The following is a 20496-nucleotide window of genomic DNA, read 5'->3' as shown; positions in this document are numbered from 1 at the left end:
TAGTAGCTGAAGTGTGTAGTCTATTAGGGATACAGAAGACTAGGACTACTCCATACAATCCAAAATCTGATGGATTTGTGGAGAGGTTCGATAGGACTTTGATGAATATGGTAGCTACTTCACTAGATCCAGTTAGGAATCAGAAGGACTGGGATGAACAAGTACCTTACGCTATGTTTGCTTATAAGAGTGCCACACAGGAATCTATTCAGGACAGCCCAAATATGATGATGTTGGGGAGGAATGTAGAGCTACCGGTAGACTTAACACTTGAGAAACCTGACAGGGAGATTTCTAACGACAGTAGTGATTATGCAGAAGAGTTGAGGGACCGTTTATATGTAGCGCATGAACGGGCAAGGAAATGTTTAGCAGTTGCAGCTGAGCATCAAAATGAGAACTATAATAAAAGGGCGGAGGATTGTAAAATCACTGAGGGCACGCATGTGTGGTTACACAATCCAGCAACAAAGAAAGGGAAGAGTCCAAAACTAGGCTTACCTTGAGAAGGACCCCACAAAGTAGTGAAGCAGCTCACAGATGTTGTGTTCAGAATAAAGAAAGGGAGAAATGCTAAATTTGCGGTGGTGCATGCCGATAGGTTGAAACCCTATGAAGGACCACCTGTAAAGAAAAACACTAAAAGAGACAAGGAATCAGTACTGGCGGAAAGGAGGTGTTCCTTAAGACAACGGATCCCATCAGTTAGATATGGGATGATGTAATGCCAATGAGTAGTATTCAAATAATGATCCTAACTCTTTTTTTTCTTTTCCACTTGTTTTTTTTCCGTAAAAAGATAGCCATGGCAAAAAAACTCCAGGACCTTCAAGAAATCCCAAGTGACCGACGAGTATTCGAATGTAAGATGTGTGGCCTTTGCTTTGGCAAGAGGTTCAACTACGACCGACATAAATCAACATTTCTGGGATACCAGGAAAGGTTTCAATGCGGGAGGTGTCCCCTCAGTTATGGTAGGAGAGGGAACTTGAAGAGACATTATGAGGCTACCCATGTAAGGTGCACTGCGGACGTAAGCGTAGTGAATGCCAGGATTAAACAAATCAAGCCATGGATGACCAGGCGGCCAATACAGAATTACAGAAGAGAGGAGAACAGAAACGAGTCAAGACAGGAATGGAATGGAAGAATGAAAGATCGGGCGCAGGAAGACCATGAGAAGAAAGAGAGAAAAGGACGGGAACACACGTAGCAGAGAGGACAGGAACACAAGGAGCAGAAAGAGCATGAGAAGAAGGAAACACAAAGGACAGGAACACAAGGAGCAGAGAGGCCGGGAACGTGAGGAGCAGAAAGGACGGGAACCCAAGGAGAAGAAAGGAAAAGTCGTGGAAAGGCGAGCACGGGAAAATGAGGAGAAGAAGAGAGAAAAGAGCAAGACAGGGATATCAGAGGAGCAGCAGGAGGAATGGAATGGAGTGAGTAGCAGGGCAGGAGAGGGAATGCAGGAGGAGGAGGAGGACGAAGATGAAGAAGAGATGCCGCCATTTTGTTAATGGCCTCAGATGTGGGGAGGGAGTTGGAAATCGCTGAGGCCGAGACTGAGCCGATCCTCCCTATTTCTGGCAAACCAAGGGGAACCAAGCTACAGACCATGATGAAGAGCAATGAAGAGGAGAGCAGTGAAGAGGAGAGCAGTGGAGGAGACAGCAGCGAGGGGGAAAGTGATGAGGAAGAAGAGGAAGAAGAGGAAGTCCACGAAGTACATGTAAAGCGAAAATGCAAGTGGAGAAACATGCCATGGAAGGATGTCATGAAGGGGGTGGTGAAGATTACAGAGAAACACATTCGGACCACGTACACCGTGAGCGGAAGGGTTATGGCAACAGAGGTGACCGAGAGGACATACGAGATGCAAGCAAGGAAGGGAGAAGAATAAGGAGCAGGTACATCGGGTAGAAAAGATGAAGAATTATAAATATTGTTATCCTAAAAAATGTATAAAGTTAATTTAATCTAAATTTCTAGTGTTGCGGAAAAAAATTGTAAGTTTTGGACAGAAAAGTGTGTCAAAGGAAATGATATGACATGTATGACAGCTTTTCAATGTATAAATTTGAAGATCGATTGTAATGTACCTAAAGATAGTTGAATCGGATTTACCCGAATATGTTTCTAACCAACTTGATGTTTTGTGATTAGACGGATTAACCCATTTTCTGGTTTTCAGATAATTAGTTTTAATTTATGCGTAAAGGTGATGTGCTAGTAGCAGGGAGACGAGTGTATTAAATGTATGCGATCTAAATTATCTCTGTATAAAACTAGATTTGATTTAAATTGATAATATCTTAGACTTTTAAACGCAGGCCAGAATATTAATTTTTTCTGTGCCTTCTCAGGTCTGAGGTTGAGAATAGTTGGTCACAAGATCCTGAAATGTTGTTCTTATCTAGCTGTTTAATATTTTCAATAGGCCCGTTTGGAATGGCGAATTTGGTTGAAAGTGTATTATCTGATTAAGCATGTAGGTTATTGTTGAGACAAAAAGTTCTCAGGGAGCTTCAAGACAATTTATTGTAATGTAAATATTGCCTAATTACAGTGTTTTCTTTTCGCAATTTTTAAAGATTCATTTCATTGATTTAGTCTTTAGGTTTCATAAGCTTATTTCTGAAACATGTAAGTACATAATGCCTAGTAGGATGCAGTATTTAAAGTTGTGGCCTTTTAAAGTTTTATTTAAATTAATAAGTTTCATTTTAAATATTTGTACATAATTTAACTAGCTGAGGACAGCAACATCTTAGGGGAGGGCTGTGTGACGAAAATGCCACTCTGGTCATTTTCTTAGACTCACCCGTACGCCTGGGTAAGTTTTTATTAGGTTCCATCCACTTTTATAACTATTTGATGACTTATTTTATCGCTAGTATTGACCAAACGTCAGCTGTTTTCATGCACTGCCACTGCCATGTGTTTGTGTGTGCTAAAAATAGAGTTAGGGTAAATTCAACATGGCTGCATCCTTGTTTCTAAAATCTGTTCGGATTGGCCTAAAGCTTTTAAAGAATATTTCTGATTTTTGATTATAAAACCGAGATTTATAGAGCAGAAAGTTGCATTTCCTTTATCTTTACCCATTTCAACACTGAGATTAAGTTTTTGGCAGAAAATATTTCAGTAGGCAATTATTTACCGAAATTTGCAGTGATTTCGTCTGCCAAGGCCTGAAATGCTTCATGAATATTCATGAGTATGACATCACTGGATTTTTATCAATGAAATTAGGTCATGTGTAAATGAAAGCTTAGGATTTAATGATTATTTGTATACTTTGAGTGCTGAATGTACAGCATAAATTATTGATTTTTCAGATGACTGGGCGTGGCTTATTTATTACGCGTACGGGCAGTCTGTGTGTAAGGCGCGCGAACCAAAGAGTATAAATAGGGCAGATTTGTGTGAATTCGGGGTTCGGGTGATTTAGTTCTGAATATGTCAAGTTGTATTTGTACTGCTGAGTTTGTCAAGTTGTAGTTGTACTGCTATCTCTGAGACGTCGAGGAGCAGAGGAGCTTGTGAGGGAGCTAAAAGGCACGTACAGAGCCGGTTTAATGTTTACATTAGCGTGCAGATTCACTGGGGAAAAATAGTTATTATAATTTAAGTTAGGGAGGTTTGGAATTAAGAAACTGAGGAGTAATTGAGGAGCTGAGGAGCCAGCAGAGGAGCCAGTTAAGGAGTTGAGGAGCAGAGGAACCAAGTGAGGAGCCGAATTTGGAGGACACTTTGTAAGTCACTTATTATCGGAATGGAGAAGCTGGATAAACTAATCTAAGGTCATCTAAGTTATCTCAGGAGCTAAGCAGATTCAAGAAACTACTGGCAGATCCGTCAGAGGCCTTGACTTAGCGAGACATTTGGACTGGCAGACGGAATTGCCTAGTCGTGTTTATATTTGAGAAACTACCGGCAGACAGAATTGCCTAACGTAGTGATATGTTTTTGAACAGGCAGACGTAATTGCCTATAGTCGTATTATTTTTATAAGGGCATAGGATTTGTCCGTTGTTATGTTTATAGTAAAGGTTAGGGAATAACTTAGAGACTGATTGTTTTGCCTCCCAGTGCAGAGAGCACTATCCTTTGAAGGTACCCCCCCCCCCCGGGTAAATAAATTCCAGAGATTAGGCCCCTAGACTCGTTCCTTACCAGTGCAAAGTGCACTTCCATTTACTGTATTTTCTCAGCTTTGAATTAATTTAAGTTTAAGCTCATCCTTGGCATTGTTCTTTTTACTGTTGTTCAGTTTTGAATTAAATTGCTAGTTTTCGAGTTATGCTGAAGATTTGCCTGAGGTGTATCTTTCTTGAGTCAGTCCTCAGGAACTAGTAAGACTGTTTGTCACTTCACTTAACTTCCTCACTCGGTCCGATATTTTGACTACGAACTACGAGTAATTTAAAAATGACACACAGATGACTAATTAGCATAAAAAACTCACCCGACGAGTAAATTAAAAAAAAAACCCTTAAAGACAACGTGTAAACCTGACGTCAGAATGGCACACGAGTCAAGGTCACTTTGTGTTAGCCAAGCTTTCTGCCTTTCTGCTAATCTACCTTTCAAATGCATAACAGACTCTAGGATGTATCCTTTCCAAATGCAAGAAGGTAGGAGTGTGTCTGATACATTTGGATATGACATGTCATAAATGATGTAGCTAACCAACAAAGGCATCAGTGTAGCAATTGTCCCCGTTACTTGGAAGAGGTCCTGTTGTTCTGCATAAAACATGTAGTACTCCTCCTTTGACAAGGTCCTGCTCTTCCCTTAGTACACACCGCTGTATAAAATGCTCCACAGGCGACATGCGATTGAGCACATGCGCAAGTATTCGCCGGGGTCATGCAAAAATGAATATTCATTACTCAGTGACCTGTTGGATTTTTCCGCGGAAACCCCATTCATAAAAAAAACCATATTAATCCTAATGAATATTCAATACAGGGAAGATCTAACCAATAGTAGATGGTTGAATATATCGTCTGTCGTGTAGTAAAATAATATAGACAATCTGCGGCCGTCAAGGCGCGATTAACGCAAAAATAGCGATTTGTGCACAAGTTTCGCTACGTTCATGACGTGAAATAGGTGGATTTCAAGTGGAATTTTCTACATAAAGATGAATTATCTGTAGCATGTGGAAAGTAAGATTTTAAAAGGGTTGTGGAATGCACGAAGACATTTCCGTCGTTTTCCGGGTATATGTAGCCTACAGTGTGATAAAATAAAATGAATATCAATACAAAAGGTACTTTTGAGAGCTGTTTTTTTGGCTCCTGTTTTGTCCCGAATGTGCAATTTGTGTAAAAGTCGTCGTTGGGGCAGCAAACAAAACACAGTAAATCATGACGTTATAAACAGGACTCCCGTTGCAGCGCAGTTCCGGCGAAACTTGCAAATCGCTCCGCGCAAAGAGACGATTAATGTGCACCGTTGTATGGGCGGCCACATGCTCCTTACCCCAACTGTACTTGTCAACAGCTTTTGCGCCAAAAATCATAATTAATAAGTTCAGTTTTGTAACGGGAGGTATCTTCATTGACTTGTTGGTAATGATTGTTGATTATTCAGTATTTTGATAGTATTACAGCCTTTTATTTATAGTTAGTAGATTATTCCTTTGTATTTGCCCCAACAGCCAACCATAGTAAAATAAATGTCTATAACACATCAACATCGTTCCCGTTTGCTGTACTTCACGCTAGTTCTGGAACGCGCTGAACACAGTTGTGTGGACAAGGACACGGGGAAAAAAAGGTTTGGAATATGTAAACATTCTTATCAGTCCGGCCAGCAGCCGCCGGTCGATCGGGTAAGCGGCAGGGCTAGGCCAGGCGAAGGCAAAGCTACGCCGGTTAATTGTGTTGTCGGTGGCTGCAATCGCACTTCAAAGAACAGCCCTGACCCAAGTTTTTATACCTTTCCTATCAACATTTCCCTGCGGCGCCAGTGTATACGTGATCAATCAAGTTTACTGAAACGAGAATTTGGAATTCCAACACGCTTGTATATTAAACCAGCCGCGGTACCAACGAAGCGGACGTGTGACAAGCCATCTCCCCAATCCACAGAACGGGCTGCGTTTAGAAAAGGGAGTCAACAAGGGTAAGTCTTCTTTCAACTACATGTAGCATGACTAGGACTATTTGAAGCACAGCTTAATTATTGAACTTAATTTGGTTAATTGGACGGACTAGACGTATCGAAAATAAACTCGTGAACAGTGCCCGGCCGGCTGCCGACCAAATTATTCAAAACGTCGAATGTCGTTATAATTAGGCGCAGGCTAAGCCTTCATGAATTTTACAGCGTCCTGCATTCATTGAGAACATTAACATTTAAAATTCGTACGTATCTAGTCTGGCTCCAATACCTGACGTCCGTTATTAGACTCGCCAGGTCAGCTGCGCTGAGAGCACCAGACTAACATCTAGTGGCCGAGCAGCAGAAGCTCAGAGCTAGCTGCACGCAGGGACAGGGGTCACGTCGACTGACAGTAAGGGTCTGTCCACAGTAAAATTTAGTTCACTCAGTAGTTAACTGGCTCACCGCTCGTTAAGGAGCAACAGAGCAGCACTGGATAGCCCAGTCGTACTGGAGATCTAGAGACCAAGACAATAGCGGCTGCACAAACAAATGTGCTAAAACCGTCCCGAAGAAGTACAACTGTCGATGTAATTAAACACCGTAACTAGTGCACCCTTCTACCGGAAGAATGTAGGCTTCAGAAGACAACAATGTATCATCATTTTGAGAATCGTTGAACACAGACATATAAACACATAGACCGCCAGGTCCAATTCGAATCTACACGCGCATTCCGTGATTTCGCGGCGCCCGACTAAAATCCAAAACTATGGGCAAATTCACCCCTCGGTATAGGGATTTTACACACACCCAAACAATTCCATTAAAGTTCTTTGAAGTTATTTTTCGATCGTCAAAAAATCCCTTATGTACTTAAAATGATTAAGGTAAATTAAAAACCAATGAGGCGCAAAACTTTTCTATCGGATTGTGAGTAAAACAGTATTTTCTAACTAAAAAAAAAAATGTTTTGTATGTATGACGAAAATGCCCCCAAATGCACCCTTATCCTTCTAGAGACCAGGCATCTAGTAACGTCCTGTTGTCTTTTAAGGCATAATTTTCAAGCAGTTTCTAGCATTTTCCTGCCGATATTGGGTGTACAGGCATTACATTCACTGTGTAGACTTCCGAACAAAAGATGTCCACATAAACTAGGTAGAGGAGACACTGTGCGGACTTGGGCAAGTCCACACAGTGTTTCCCCATTTCTGGAAAACAGGTTTAGAGGCATTTTTGGGTTAGGTTTATTTGTAGCAGAATGAAGAGAAACACTAAAGGGAATCATAGAAAAAACTTAACTACATAAAAGCAATGAAAAGTCCACACTTGGTATGTAACGTAAACTTGGGTGTGCACTCACGTGTTTGTTTACATGTCAGCTGTGCTATAAATAGCGTGATGGTAAAATCCAACATGGTTGCCATTTGAACGGCGGTTAAAACGGTTGTGATTGGCTGAAAGTTGTTAAATAATTTCTGGCAGACTGAGACTTCTAAAAAGTAATTCATTTTTGTAGAAAGTGGAGATAAATATTTATCTAGCTTCTTTAGATGAAAAATTGTTTAGTTTGAAGCAACTGTGGAAGTTGCGAAAGTTTTGATGACTTTTCTGTAAGCTATCGTCTGGTAAGTCAGTGACTGGCTAATGAATATATGTGATATCACTCCATTTTCTTCAAGAAACTTAGAGTTTGTTTACATTCATTAATACCAGGTAAAAGTGAGCATTTTGGGGATTCTGTATAATTTATTCACAGTTTTGGAGCAGACTTACTGTAAGGAATATCTTGAAGATTGATTTCAGCCATTTTGTGTGATATTTTGCTGTATAATTTTGGAGAAATTATAGGTTTGTGAATTACTTTACTGCGACTTTTTACAAATATAGGCGTGGCCTATTTACTAGCGCGTACTTTTGACTTCGCGCTGGGCGCGTAGCCCGTGAGTATAAATTGGCTGATTTTTGCTAATTAAGTGATTTGGATTTAGATTTGGTGGATGTTGGTAAAAGAATATTATTGTGCTGCTGATTTCTGATGTGATCAGTTGCGCTTTGGGGAGCAAGTTAGTATAAACAAAGTGGGGGGGGGGGGGGAATGCTCATTCCATTATCATCTTTTGCCCTGGCCGGAATTGTTCTATCTACTCTCTTGTTATGGCTCAAGCGATGATCACAGCAAGAGTGTCTGCCGTGAAACGGAGCGCGGAGCTCCATGGAACGGGCAAGGCTCCACTCCGTGCACTGAAGAAGGCTCGTCCTAGTTTGGAGTTTAGCACCGTCCACAAGACGGGGGTGATAGTGCAGAGGATCAACCCTCACGCCGATGTGCCAGTGCCGGCCATTCTCGAGCTCTGCAAGGCAGAACTGGGTGATTTCCAGTACTGTATCTACGAACATGATCCCTCGAAAGGGGGGTTAGCCTGCAAAGTCCGTGGTCTTCACCTGCACATGGTGGTGGTTAGCAGTTCTGCATGGAGAGATTCCTGGCGTGTTCGACAACTGTCGAAGCGCGTTCGCGCCGCCTGCTGTGAAATGCAGGGGGTGGCGATTCGTGACCCGAAAGCTATGATTACATATCTTTCGATCCCCCCCCCCGCACTGTCATCTACGAGCATCTTCCGGACAAGAAGAGTGAGATTAACCCCATCTTCCGCATCACCCCTACCGAGGAATGAGATAGATCAGATGCGCACCGTGAAGATGATGACCCGCGGCACGGCTGAGGAGCCCAAGGGGAAGTATCCTGATGGTGGCAAGTACGCCAACCAGACCGACCTTCAAGTACTCATGGACTTGATGTCTAAGTGGTCGCCTCGCAGCTCGAATGACTTTGTCACTCGGGTAATGCGCTACGAGTCCCCCCAGGTGAAAGCCCGTGTGGAGAAGCTATATTTCCAAGCCAACTGGAGAGATCGCTTCACCAAGGCTCGTCTCCTCACTCAGATGGGATGTCTCGAGAACGACATGGAGACCCTGGAGTCTACGTGGGAGATGAACAACCCCCCAACCCTCCGAAGTTCCACACCGTGGAAGAAAGCGTCTACCTCGTGGCCCGCTGGTGAACCCATCAGGGTATACTACTCAACTTCCTCGTGAATGATGTGACTGCAGTGATGAATAGGTAAGTACCCGATACCCTAGGACTCAAGACTTCCCGATCCCTTTTTTCTAAACACTCATCTTATACACATTTTCTTTTTTTACAGGACGACGCCCAAGAAGAATTGCTTGGCCCTTATCGGCGAGTCGAATGCCGGAAAGACCTGGCTGATCAATTCCCTCGTGGACTTGGCTGTGCATGTAGGCGAGATCTCCCAAGGCTCAGGGGGGTATGCCTTCATGTGGCAGGAGTGTGTGGATAAGAGGATGATTGTACTGAACGAGCCCTATCTTGATGCGTGTGTTATAGGTAAGTGTCCACTTGTTCACCAACGCACTTTGTATTGTACTCGTGTATTGGCCGCGTTGGTTTACCAACTCGTCTCCCATTGACTTGTGCACAAAATTTGTACTTTGTAATTTTTTCTTTTTTTTATTTCAGAGAAGGCGAAGATTGTGCTTGAGGGACAGGAGACCATGGTCCCTGTCAAGCATCAAGCTGAAGCTTTTCTAGCCCGCACCCCGGTGTTTGCCACTGCCAATCACCCCCTGTGGCGTTTCGCCGTGTCCGAGCAAGAAGCCATCCGTAACCGGTGCTTCGTCTACGAGAATCTTCGCGCATTCCCCCTCCTTGCCGACTAAGTCGTCGCTAAGTGTATGTAAGTGGACTAAATACTGGGGAGCCAAGCCATATTGATTTGCTTCTTCACTTGTGGGGGGACTGCGACTGCGTATTTTATGCAGTCGGATTTGAATGATTTTAATTTTTATTACTTGTGTGTATTTTGTTGTGATTTACCTTTTTATTGTATCTTTTACACGATGTAATTCTCTGTAATTTTAATATGTAATGATTTTTAATGTGTGTAAATTAAACTGCAATTCGGCCTTATGGGGCCGTGAAAGTTTAATAAAATAAACCATTAATAATAATAATAATAATAACTTGAATAGTGGGGAACCAGGATAAATAATTTAATCGATTTATCTGGACCACTGCATCACTGAATCATTGTGTAGTGGGGAACACTGCATCACTTTGCCAATTGGGGAGCCAAGCTAAAGAATTTATTTGAGGCTCTGCATTGGTTTTGCAGTGGGGAGCAGAGTTAAATAAAATACTTTACATTTATCTGGACCATTGCATCATCGTTTGTGCATTGAGGAGCTCTGCATTCTTTTATGTATTGGGAAGCCAGGATAAGGAGAACTAAGGATAATTATTGCTGCCTCATTCACTTGTGTATTGGGGAGCAATGATACTTCGTAGATTTATTAGTGCCCGTGCATCAACTGTGTACTTGGAGCTGTGTATCTGTGTATTGAGTTAGAAACAGACAGTAGAGGTATAGTAAGTTTTTATTAAGTTATCTCACACAACTACTGAGTTCTTGAGAGGAGATTTAGCGGAATTAGGCTGACGAGTATGTTTTCCCGAGTGGTTTGAGAAAGGCATGGGGCCTATTTAGCATTTTTGAGAAAGGCCTGGAGCCTATTAAGTATTTTTGAGAAAGGTATTTTTGAGGGACCTTAGTAAATTCTTCTTGAAGGCAGACAGGTTTAAACGATACCTGGTCTTGGTTTTGCAAGTTGAGTAGACAGGTTTAAACGATACCTAGTCTTTGCTCTGCTAGTAAGTTGACAGGTTTAAACGTACCTTGCTCCTTATCTGTACACTATACTGTCTGCAACTTACCCTTTCTCCATACTCCTCTGGTCATATTCAAGTGCTAATTAATTCTCGATTGGAACTAAGCGAGGATTGGATAAAGATATTTACTGGATTATTAGGAGATTCACTGGATTGTACAAGGAGCCTTTAATACTGGAGTGTAAATAAATGTACAGAGTGTAAATAGCTGACCTTATTTTATTATTGTTGTGGATACAACAAGTTTCTTATAGTTTGTTATTGTTCTTATTTATGTTGTTGCGGATCTGAATTAAATAGTTGGAAACGGTTTTGTTCTGTACAACTGGATTCCTGTCAGAATTTATAAGCCCCTCCCCTTTTAAGGTGTCTGCTTCTCGGTAACTTCGTCATATATTTTGACCCGAACCCACGTCGGCCAACGCGAAGTGCTAAACTGGAGAGGCGAAACTCCGGAGGTTTAGGCCTGAACTATTTCGCCTGGTCGCAGCGCTATCGAGGATATTGAAGAGGTGTCCCAAAGTCCCCCCCCCCCTTTCCGACGACCCCTATAAAACCCGTTTCCCCCTTCCCCCGCACCGTCCCTTTTGCCCTTTTCGCCACAATGGTGGCAGTGGTGGGAAATTGCTGAAGTTTTAGCTGAAGTTAGAGCAGCGATAGCTGAAATAAAGTTGACAATGCAGAGGATGCAGAGAAGTCAATCGGAGAAGAAACCACTGACGAGACTGCAAGACGTGACTTGCTACTCCTGTGGAGAAGTTGGACATTTTGCTAGGGAATGCAAAATGAGAGGCCAAAAGTATGAGAAAAGAATGCCGTTTAACGCCCAATGGTCAACTCAGAGGGTCGAGAGGAGGCGAGGAAATTACCAGAAAGACCCGCAAATACGGAATTAGAGATACTAGATGTAGACATTTTGAGGCATGGGAAAAAGACACAAGAGATTCTATGCAGGCAGGATATTTGTAGATGGGATAGTTTGTGGTAGTACGGTTAAATTCCTTGTAGATACAGGTTCAACGAACACGGTTCTGGCAAAAGAAACTTATATGAACATGAATGTTGAGGTTAGGCCAGAATTAACAAAAAGCGGTTCAGGAATTCGACAAGCCGATGGAACACCCCTAGAAGTCTTATTTAACGGGATGATGAAAGTCAAAGTTGGCAGAACAGAGATTACACTTTAAGTTATCGTAGCGGATATCCATAATGAAGCAATTTTGGGTGTCGACTTTTCGTTCAAAACAGGAGGGACACTGGACTTAAATAGGCTTTGTCTAATAATACGAGGAGAGCAAATTGCTTTGGTTGATACTCGTCATCAACCAAGGATCATTGCAGCAGAGACTTTGGAGATTTCACCAGGGACAGAGACAATAATAGCTGCAGATGTCTTACCCATTTCCATCCAATGAGTTTATCTTAGATACTACTTTCGCAGATACAAGATGGTCATGAGAAAGTGATTGCCTATGCAAGTCGCAGCTTGAGTAAGGCGGAGAAGAATTACTGTGTCACACGTAGAGAGTTGCTAGCAGTGATATTCGCTGTGAAACACTTCAAGCCATATGTCGTCACCGACACCACGAAGTAACACCCATCTACATACCAGTAAAAACAAGCAATCGGAGGAAACGGCTACTAAACTTGAACGCCTTCTAAAACAACACTTTGCGTCAAAATGTCCGAGTATTTTCAGTAGGGTCTTTCGTTGTGGACACTTGATATATTGAATTGATTAAATCTGCTGTTTTTCACCCGTTTGTGTATTAAATAAACAAGAAAAAAAGAGAAAAAAAAAGAGATGAGTGTTAGTTCGTGAAACCGAAAAGGCTGCGAAACTGTAAACTTTCGTTTTCACGAAGTAACACGTGGAAAAATCAAATTCAGATCAGCGCGCGCGCACATACAACTTATTACAAGAACAGTGTTGCTTCGTGAAAACGTTTTAACTCTGACACTTATGAGCAGAATGCGTGCCATGCAATGGAAAATGGAACTCAAGTGTTACTTCGTGAAGACGAAAATTGGCACTTTTGCGCAAAAGTTGCCATGGATACTTAGCGTAATTATTAAAGTAAAGCTCTTGAAGCTTTGAAACTTCGTGCAATGGTAGGCCTTGATGAATGATGATTAAAAATATAAAAAACTGAAAAAAAATACGGTTTAACACGGTAGAGTGTTACTTCGTGGTGTCGGTGACGATGTGTATGGACGGCACATAACGCCAAGAACCGATCATGGAGCACTCCGATGGTTATTTAACAAACTTTAAAGATCCAGAAGGACAACTTGCTCGCTGGTTGGAGACGATAAGCCAATATGACATTAAGCTGATTCACCGACCAGGCAGACAGCACGGAAATGCTGATGGCCTATCTCGAAAATGCCAACAGTGTGGACGGATGGAGGATGAACTGGATAATGGAGTTGAAGCAGTATCGACGGACCCTGAATGCTCCGAACAACCGAATTTCCAGTCTCAGAGAACCACGGAAAGTAAACCTTCAAAGACAAAAGAAAATCGAAAATCATAATTATATCTTTGAATCCTGAAATAACTAGGGCGGAAATTCGAAAAGCGCAGATAGCTGATGCAACTTTGGGTAAGATTCTAGGAATGATCGAACGAAACGAGCAGAGACCTGAGTGGAAAGAGATATCATGCTTATCACCAGAGTTTAAGACATACTGGGCGCAGTGGCAGCAACTAACGATGAACAATGGAGTACTTTGCAGAAAATGGGAATCCACAGAGTGCAAGGAGGTGAAATACAAAGTGATCCTACCCAAGAATATTTGCTGATGACGTTGTTCTGTACACCTTGTTCTGTACACCTTTGCTGATCCAAAAACTCCCGTCTCAGTGAACAGTGCTCTCCAGTCTCTGTCAAATTGCATTCTACATCTATAGAAATGGATGACATCTAACATGTTAAAGCTGAATTGTGATAAAACTGAATTCCTTGTCGTGACTAGTCCCGGAAGTATTTATCTGATATCACACTCACCATTTCAGACCTTTCAATTTCTCCTGCTTCATCTTTAAAAAGTCTTGGTGTCGAGTTTGACTCGGCATTGACAATGGATCGCCATGTGTCCAAACTATGTCGCGGATTACACTACCCCCTGTCCAATATTGCTCGCATGAGACCATACATAACTGATACAGCTTGTGAGCACGCCACCCGTGCATTAGTAGCAACGAGACTCGACTACGGTAACTCTCTGCTATATGGAGTCAACTCATCCCAAATTCAACGACTCCAGCGCCTACAAAATCGTGCAGCAAAACTAATCTTCAAGGCCAAAAAACGCGATCACCTCACTCCCTTGTTGAAACACCTACACTGGCTACCCATCAAACAACGTATTGTATTTAAAATCCTGACTCTTGTTTACAAGTGTCTTCACAACAAAGCTCCGACCTATCTTGACTCTCTCATCATGCCGCATCACTCTGCAAGACCTGGCCTCCGCTCCAGTCAGTACACGACCCTGCCCCATGTGCCCAGAACATCTATCGTAACAATGCATTCCAGGCACATGCACCTCGGCTCAGGAATGATCTCCCGCAGCACATCCGACTGTGTCCTTCCTTGGATGTTTTTCCAAAGACCCTTAAGACATATTTATTTGATTGAGGTTCATGTTTTAATAATTTCCTTGTTTAATAATGTTCAGCATCTTTTTTTGTGTGTGTGATTTATTTATTGTTCAGCGCTGTGAAACCATCTTTGAGTAAGAGCGCTATATAAATGACTTTATTGTATTGTATTGTATAAGGAATTTAGGAAATTTGTGTTGGAAGAGTTACATGGATCACCAACCGGAGGACATCTTGGATTAAGGAAAACTAAGGAGAAGGTTCATGACCGATATTATTGGGTAGGCTTAAGTCGAGATGTGCGTAATTTTATTCATCAATGCTACACATGTACAAGGAGGAAAGCACCTAGGGAAAAGAGCACACCACTCCAACAATATATAGTAGGAGCACCCATGGAAAGAGTTGCAATGGATACTAGGGCCACTCCCTGCATCAGATAAGAAAAATAAGTACATTCTGGTGATAGGAGATTATTTCACTAAGTGGATAGAGGCTTATCCTCTGCCCTATCAGACGGCAGAAGAAGTTGCGAGGGACACTAGTGGAAGAATTTATATGCCGTTATGGTGTACCTAAAGAGTTACATAGTGACCAGGGACGGAACTTTGAGTCTAATGTGATTAGTGAAGTTTGTAGTTTACTCAGTATTCACAAGACTAGGACTACGCCTTATAATCCTACGTCAGGGGGATTCATAGAGAAATCTAATAGGACCCTTATGAATATGGTAGCTTCAATTGTAGAGCCTAGGAGAAACCAAACAGACTGGGATGAGCAACTGCCTTATGCAATGTTGGCTTATCGTAGTTCTGTGCAGGAGTCCACAAAGGAAACTCAAAATATGATGATGTTAGGACGGAATGTAGACTTACCAGTAGATTTACAGGTACAGAAAGCAGAGTGAGAAATCTCTCCTGAGGGTAGTAATTATGCTGAGGAATTAAGAGATCGCTTGTGTCAAGCCCATGATAGGGCAAGGACATGTTTAAAACAGGCTGCGGAGCATAGGAAGAAGAATTATAATAAGACAACCAAGGATAGTAGGATTTCAGTAGGGTCATATGTATGGCTACACAATGCATGGCAAAAGAAAGGAAAAAGCCCCAAATTAGTCTTACCTTGGGAAGGACCACACAAGGTGGTGACTCAGATCACCGATTTAGTCTTTCGGATTCGTAAGGGAAGGCATGGCAAGTTTGCTGTTGTCCACGCAGACAGGCTTAAGCCATATCAGGGGTCACCTGTTAGAAAAAACACTAAAACAAACAAAGGAAAGTCAGTGGAGATTAGGAGGAGAAACCCAGAGAGGGAAAGGAAGGAACCAATGCGATATGGAGAATTTGCAGAATAGTAGGGGTTGAAAACTTAACCAAGTTTATTACTTTTCATTTTCCCTAGATCATGATGGATCTTTTTGATCTGCAGGACGTAATCGCCGATCGGAGGATCTTTCGCTGCGACACTTGCGGTCTGAAGTTTGGCAAGCGGTCCAACTATGACCGCCATGTGACAACCCATCTCACATACCGGGACGCGAATATTTTATTTAAACAATAGTACAGGGTACCCATTTTTCAGGCGACTTGAATCACGGTTAAAGGATTTACGCGGCGCTCTACAATCCTGTAACCTTTTACCATTGATCTCCATATACACAGACTGGATAGGACATCGCGTACGAACGTGCGTCCGCGCGCGCGTTTTTTGAAAAGGGTAAAGAACACAATTTCGCATTCGAGTTGTGTACACTTTCGAACGGAGGATTAAAAAAAGAAGTTGGGTTTTCTTCGGTTTCTTTGTCATTTTTGAAAGAATAAAAGAAACAGAGATCTAAATTGATCAAAATCGACGAGGAGTATAATCAAGGTGTGCGCAGCATTGGATTGCTGGAGTCGGCAAGTAAGGAGCGTTGAAGAATAGGACAATTATTCGCAAGTAAGTTGTTTTTTTTAACGAGGCCTATACAAGTCAACATGGCATGGAGGAATATGAACATGGGAATGACAAAGCAAATTATGTCGCTCTGAGTTTGAGGGGACGGGCCTGTGTGGTAGCTAGCGAGATATTCTGTTCAAATTCCATGCGATCTAGGCCTGTCATGAGTGCTCAGTGGTCGGCATCATTTTTCTTTAAAAGACATAGGCCTAAACGTGCATTTATGATTTACCCGGCAATGGCAATGAACAAAAGTTGACTTTTTTAAGATAGTTTATTCGAATAACTTTTATATGCAAAATCTGATTGAATTATGTCTGCCTTGGCTTAACGCCTACCGAAATGTTTCTATTCTTTTCTTTATAAAGAGAAACCGAGGAGATGGTTTATGCTAACTTACTGCACAACTGGCCGATTGACCTTCATATCAAACAAAGAACTTCAGCAAAGCCATATAGCAAAAACCACCAGCTGCAGGACCGAGCCGGACGAAAATGGAGAACTTCACGGAGGGATGGAATCGACTGTATCATCCACTGAATGGAACATGCGATGTGATAGGCATCTGAGCGTTTGACTTAATCAATTTTTACGATGTGGAACTGTTAACATTGATTGGTTTTGGTTTTGGAAAGAAGTTGTGGAGTTCAACGCAAGTATTTTTATAAGCTCCCAAGATGACTGTCACATTATTGACAGTTTGTATGGTGAAGAAAGCAATGAGTACTTTTACGGTTTGAAATTATGTTGTGTACGCCGTTATATAAGATTACTAGCTATAGCCATAAACACCGTCATATTCGCTCACAAAAACGATTCCCATTACACTTACAAGTAATTATATTTATTTTCAGAAGTATAGCTTAACATTTAATTGCAAGACCGTGCGTAGCTTGAATTATTCTCTGACAAAATTAGTATAGTACTATTTTGGTTTGTGATTCATCTCCTTTCACACAATATCACAAAGAGGTAAACGATGTCATTCCCTGATCAATCTAGGGACGGGAAGAAGTTTTTACTGATTACTTTGTAAAATTAAAGTTTTTTTACCTTTTAGATTGTAATTGGTTCATGTTCAGGTTTTTTAATAAATATATCAATCATTTGAATGAATATCCATACAATTTCTCGTGTGAGTGTTCAGTTAAAAAATATGATGTCATTTCAGCATATTATTAATACAATTATTCATTTCGTTGATGGAGTAATTCAGTGTGCTCTAATGACCAATGTGCCAAAAATGAAATGGCAATTTACTTACAATCATTTTTGGGAGGAGAAGGGATTTAAAAAAAATAAGGGAAAAGGAAATGGGGGGTTCTTGAATTTCGAAAATGCATAATAAGAAAGTGTATATCAAGAAAGTGTGGAAAAGCTGTTTGGAGGGTAACTCTTCATCGTTCAGGGTTTTTTTTAAGATTGTTTTGGAGGAGCGCTTGAACTCCCTCCTGTAAGAAAAATTTCACTAAACAATCCATTTTCCAAAGTAAACAAAGTGAAAGCACAATGCGCGTTTACCCGTCTGACAGTAAACGCGCCGCCATTGTTCGGCCGCGCATTCGTGCACAAACACGGCGCGATGTCCTATCCAGTCTGTGTATATGGAGATCAATGCCTTTTACCTACGCGCGCGCGCGTATACTCTCTCCACATGTGTGAAAGTATATAATTTATGAACTGCAGGGATTTGTCGAGCACTGCCGTTGCCTAGTGGTTAGGCATGCTGGCTAATGATCGGAGGTTCTCGAGTTCGATTCCTCGCTCTGTCCACTAAGATTTTGCTCTTTTTTTTCAACAATTTAAAATTGTATCTTAAAAACGTTATTTTTCAGTCGGATACTACTTGTATAGCAGCAATTTCCCTTTTCTTTTCCTGATCTGAGGCTCTGGAGGATTTTTTTTAAAGGGAAATAAAGTCCGAAATCCGTACCAAGTTGAAAAATAGTAGCCTCCACTCAAGCCTGGTTATAAAAACCAAGCCCCATAGGAAAGCGCACAAAGTACCCCAGATAGTTGTGTAAAAAAAAATATATCGCTACGGGCGGGACGTTTTCAGTGTCGACGGTGCCCGCAATGGTATTGGCGGAAATACCACTTAAGGCGTCACTACCGCCAAGCACACACCCGTGTAGAAGTGGAGACCCTCGGCGTCAACGCCATCATTCAACGAGAGGGAGAGATCACCATTTCAACTCCTCCAGCCAGTCCTACTCAACTGACCCCCACGAGCCCACCCCCGGAAGATGGCGCCGTGGAAATAACCGATACGGCCCTAGATACCTCCCCAACCCCCTTAACGTAACCGAGGGGAGGCTACTGAAGCCGCAATCTCCCTGATGGCCTCGGATGTGGAGGAGGAGTTGCAGCCGCTGGAGGCATGTACCTCTCCAAGGAAGCAGCCCAGCCATGGCAAGACCCGCAACTTAAAGTCCATCCTACAACAGGCATCCCCCGCATTCCCCAATTATTTCGATGTGTCGGATGAAGATGAAGTGGAACCGCCACCTTAACCTAAGAAGAGGTGCAAGTGGCAACCATCTCAGCTCCATAGAATTTTCCAGGGAAGGGTCCGGGTTACCGAGATACATACCACATGGGAGTACGACGAGGCAGGCAAGGTCACCAGGAAGGAGGTTACAGAAAGAGTGTACGAAGACATGGAGAAGCCAGGCAGGGAAGAGTAAATTAAATAAATAGATAAGTCCCTCGTTGTAGATATTATAATTGTATAAATAATAATTAGTGTTATATTATTGTGTTATGAGTTGAGGCCAAAACAATGTGTGTACAGGTGTTAAAGTGTTCTTAGACAAAAATATTAAGAACATGATATTGTATGACTTGCTGTGGTCAGATCTATAGTCGTGATAGGTTTTCACTATTTAGCCAAGTACATTGAGTACTAGAATGTACTGGAATTTTAGTACTACTGTATTTTTTTTTGAGACTGCAATTTTTTCTGTAATCTTAGCATTGCAGTTAGCCTAGATTTTATTTAAATTTGCTGGGGACTGCAAAGGCTTAGGAGGCTGTGTGACGAAAATGCCCCCAAATCTCACATTTCTCAAGTTTTTATTACTGTAAATCTTACCCATATCCTTCTAGAGACCGGGCATTTTCGTCTAGTAAATTCCTGTTGTCTTTTAAGGCATTATTTCTAAGCAGTTTCTAGCATTTTCCTGCCGATATTGTGTATGTGCACTCACATTTTTGTTTACACATGTCAGCTGTGCTATAAATAGCGTGATGGTAAAATCCAACGTGGCTACCATTTGAACGGTGGTTAAAACGGTTGTGATTGGCTGAAAGTTGTAAAATTATTTCTGGCAAACTGAGACTTCTAAAAAGTTATTCATATTTGTAGAAAATTGAGATAAATATTTATCTAGCTTTTTTAGATGTATTAAAAAGTTGTCTAATGTGAAGCAACTGTGGAAATTAGGGAAGTTTTTATGACTTTTCTGTAAGCTATCGTCTGGTTAGTCAGTGACTGTCTAATGAATATTCATATATGTGATATCACTGCATTTTCTTCAATGAACTTAAAGTTTGTTCACATTCATTCATACCCAGTAAAAGTGAGCATTGTGGGGATTCTTTATAATTTATTCACAGTTTTGGAGCAGATTTACTGTTAGGAATGTCTTGAAGATTGATTTCAGCCATTTGTGTGTGATATTTTGCTGTATAATTTTGGAGAATTTTAGGAGAAATTATCGCTATGAAAAACTCTGTGACTTTTTACAAATGAGGGCGTGGCCTATTTACTAGCAAGTATTTTTGACTTCGCGCTGGGGCGCGCAGCCCATAGGGTATAAATAGGGCAGATTTTTGGTTAATTAAGGGATTTGGATTTGGTGGATGTTGGTCGAAGAATATTATTGTGCTGCTGATTTCCGATGTGATAAGTTGTGCTTTGGGGAGCAAGTTAGTCCGAGCTTAGTGTATGTAAGTGAACTAAATACTGGGGAGCCAAGCCACATTGATTTGCTTCTTCACTTGTATAGTGGGGAGCCAGGATAAATAATTTAATCGATTTATCTGGACCACTGCACCACTGAATTGTGTAGTGGGGAGC

At 41.7% G+C, this 20496-nt stretch overlaps 1 protein-coding gene across 1 annotated transcript; it reads left to right on the top strand.

Moving 5' to 3' along the window:
• The first annotated feature begins 1175 nt into the window (after positions 1-1175).
• On the top strand, positions 1176-1517 carry LOC119733892 (vicilin-like seed storage protein At2g18540). Its single transcript, XM_038207255.1, has one exon. The coding sequence runs from the start codon at positions 1176-1178 to the stop codon at positions 1515-1517; it is 342 nt and encodes a 113-aa protein (XP_038063183.1).
• Positions 1518-20496: the final 18979 nt, after the last annotated feature.

Source organism: Patiria miniata, unplaced genomic scaffold (genome assembly GCF_015706575.1).
Source record: "Patiria miniata isolate m_02_andy unplaced genomic scaffold, ASM1570657v1 HiC_scaffold_26, whole genome shotgun sequence".
Classification (NCBI taxonomy): Eukaryota; Metazoa; Echinodermata; class Asteroidea; order Valvatida; family Asterinidae; genus Patiria; species Patiria miniata.
Note: the sequence above shows the minus strand (reverse complement) of the source record. Positions and strands in the feature narration are given on the sequence as shown.

Bases quoted from the DNA above. Each gene is read 5' to 3' on its own strand.
- LOC119733892 (XM_038207255.1), top strand. From the start codon at position 1,176: ATGAGAAGAAAGAGAGAAAAGGACGGGAACACACGTAGCAGAGAGGAC.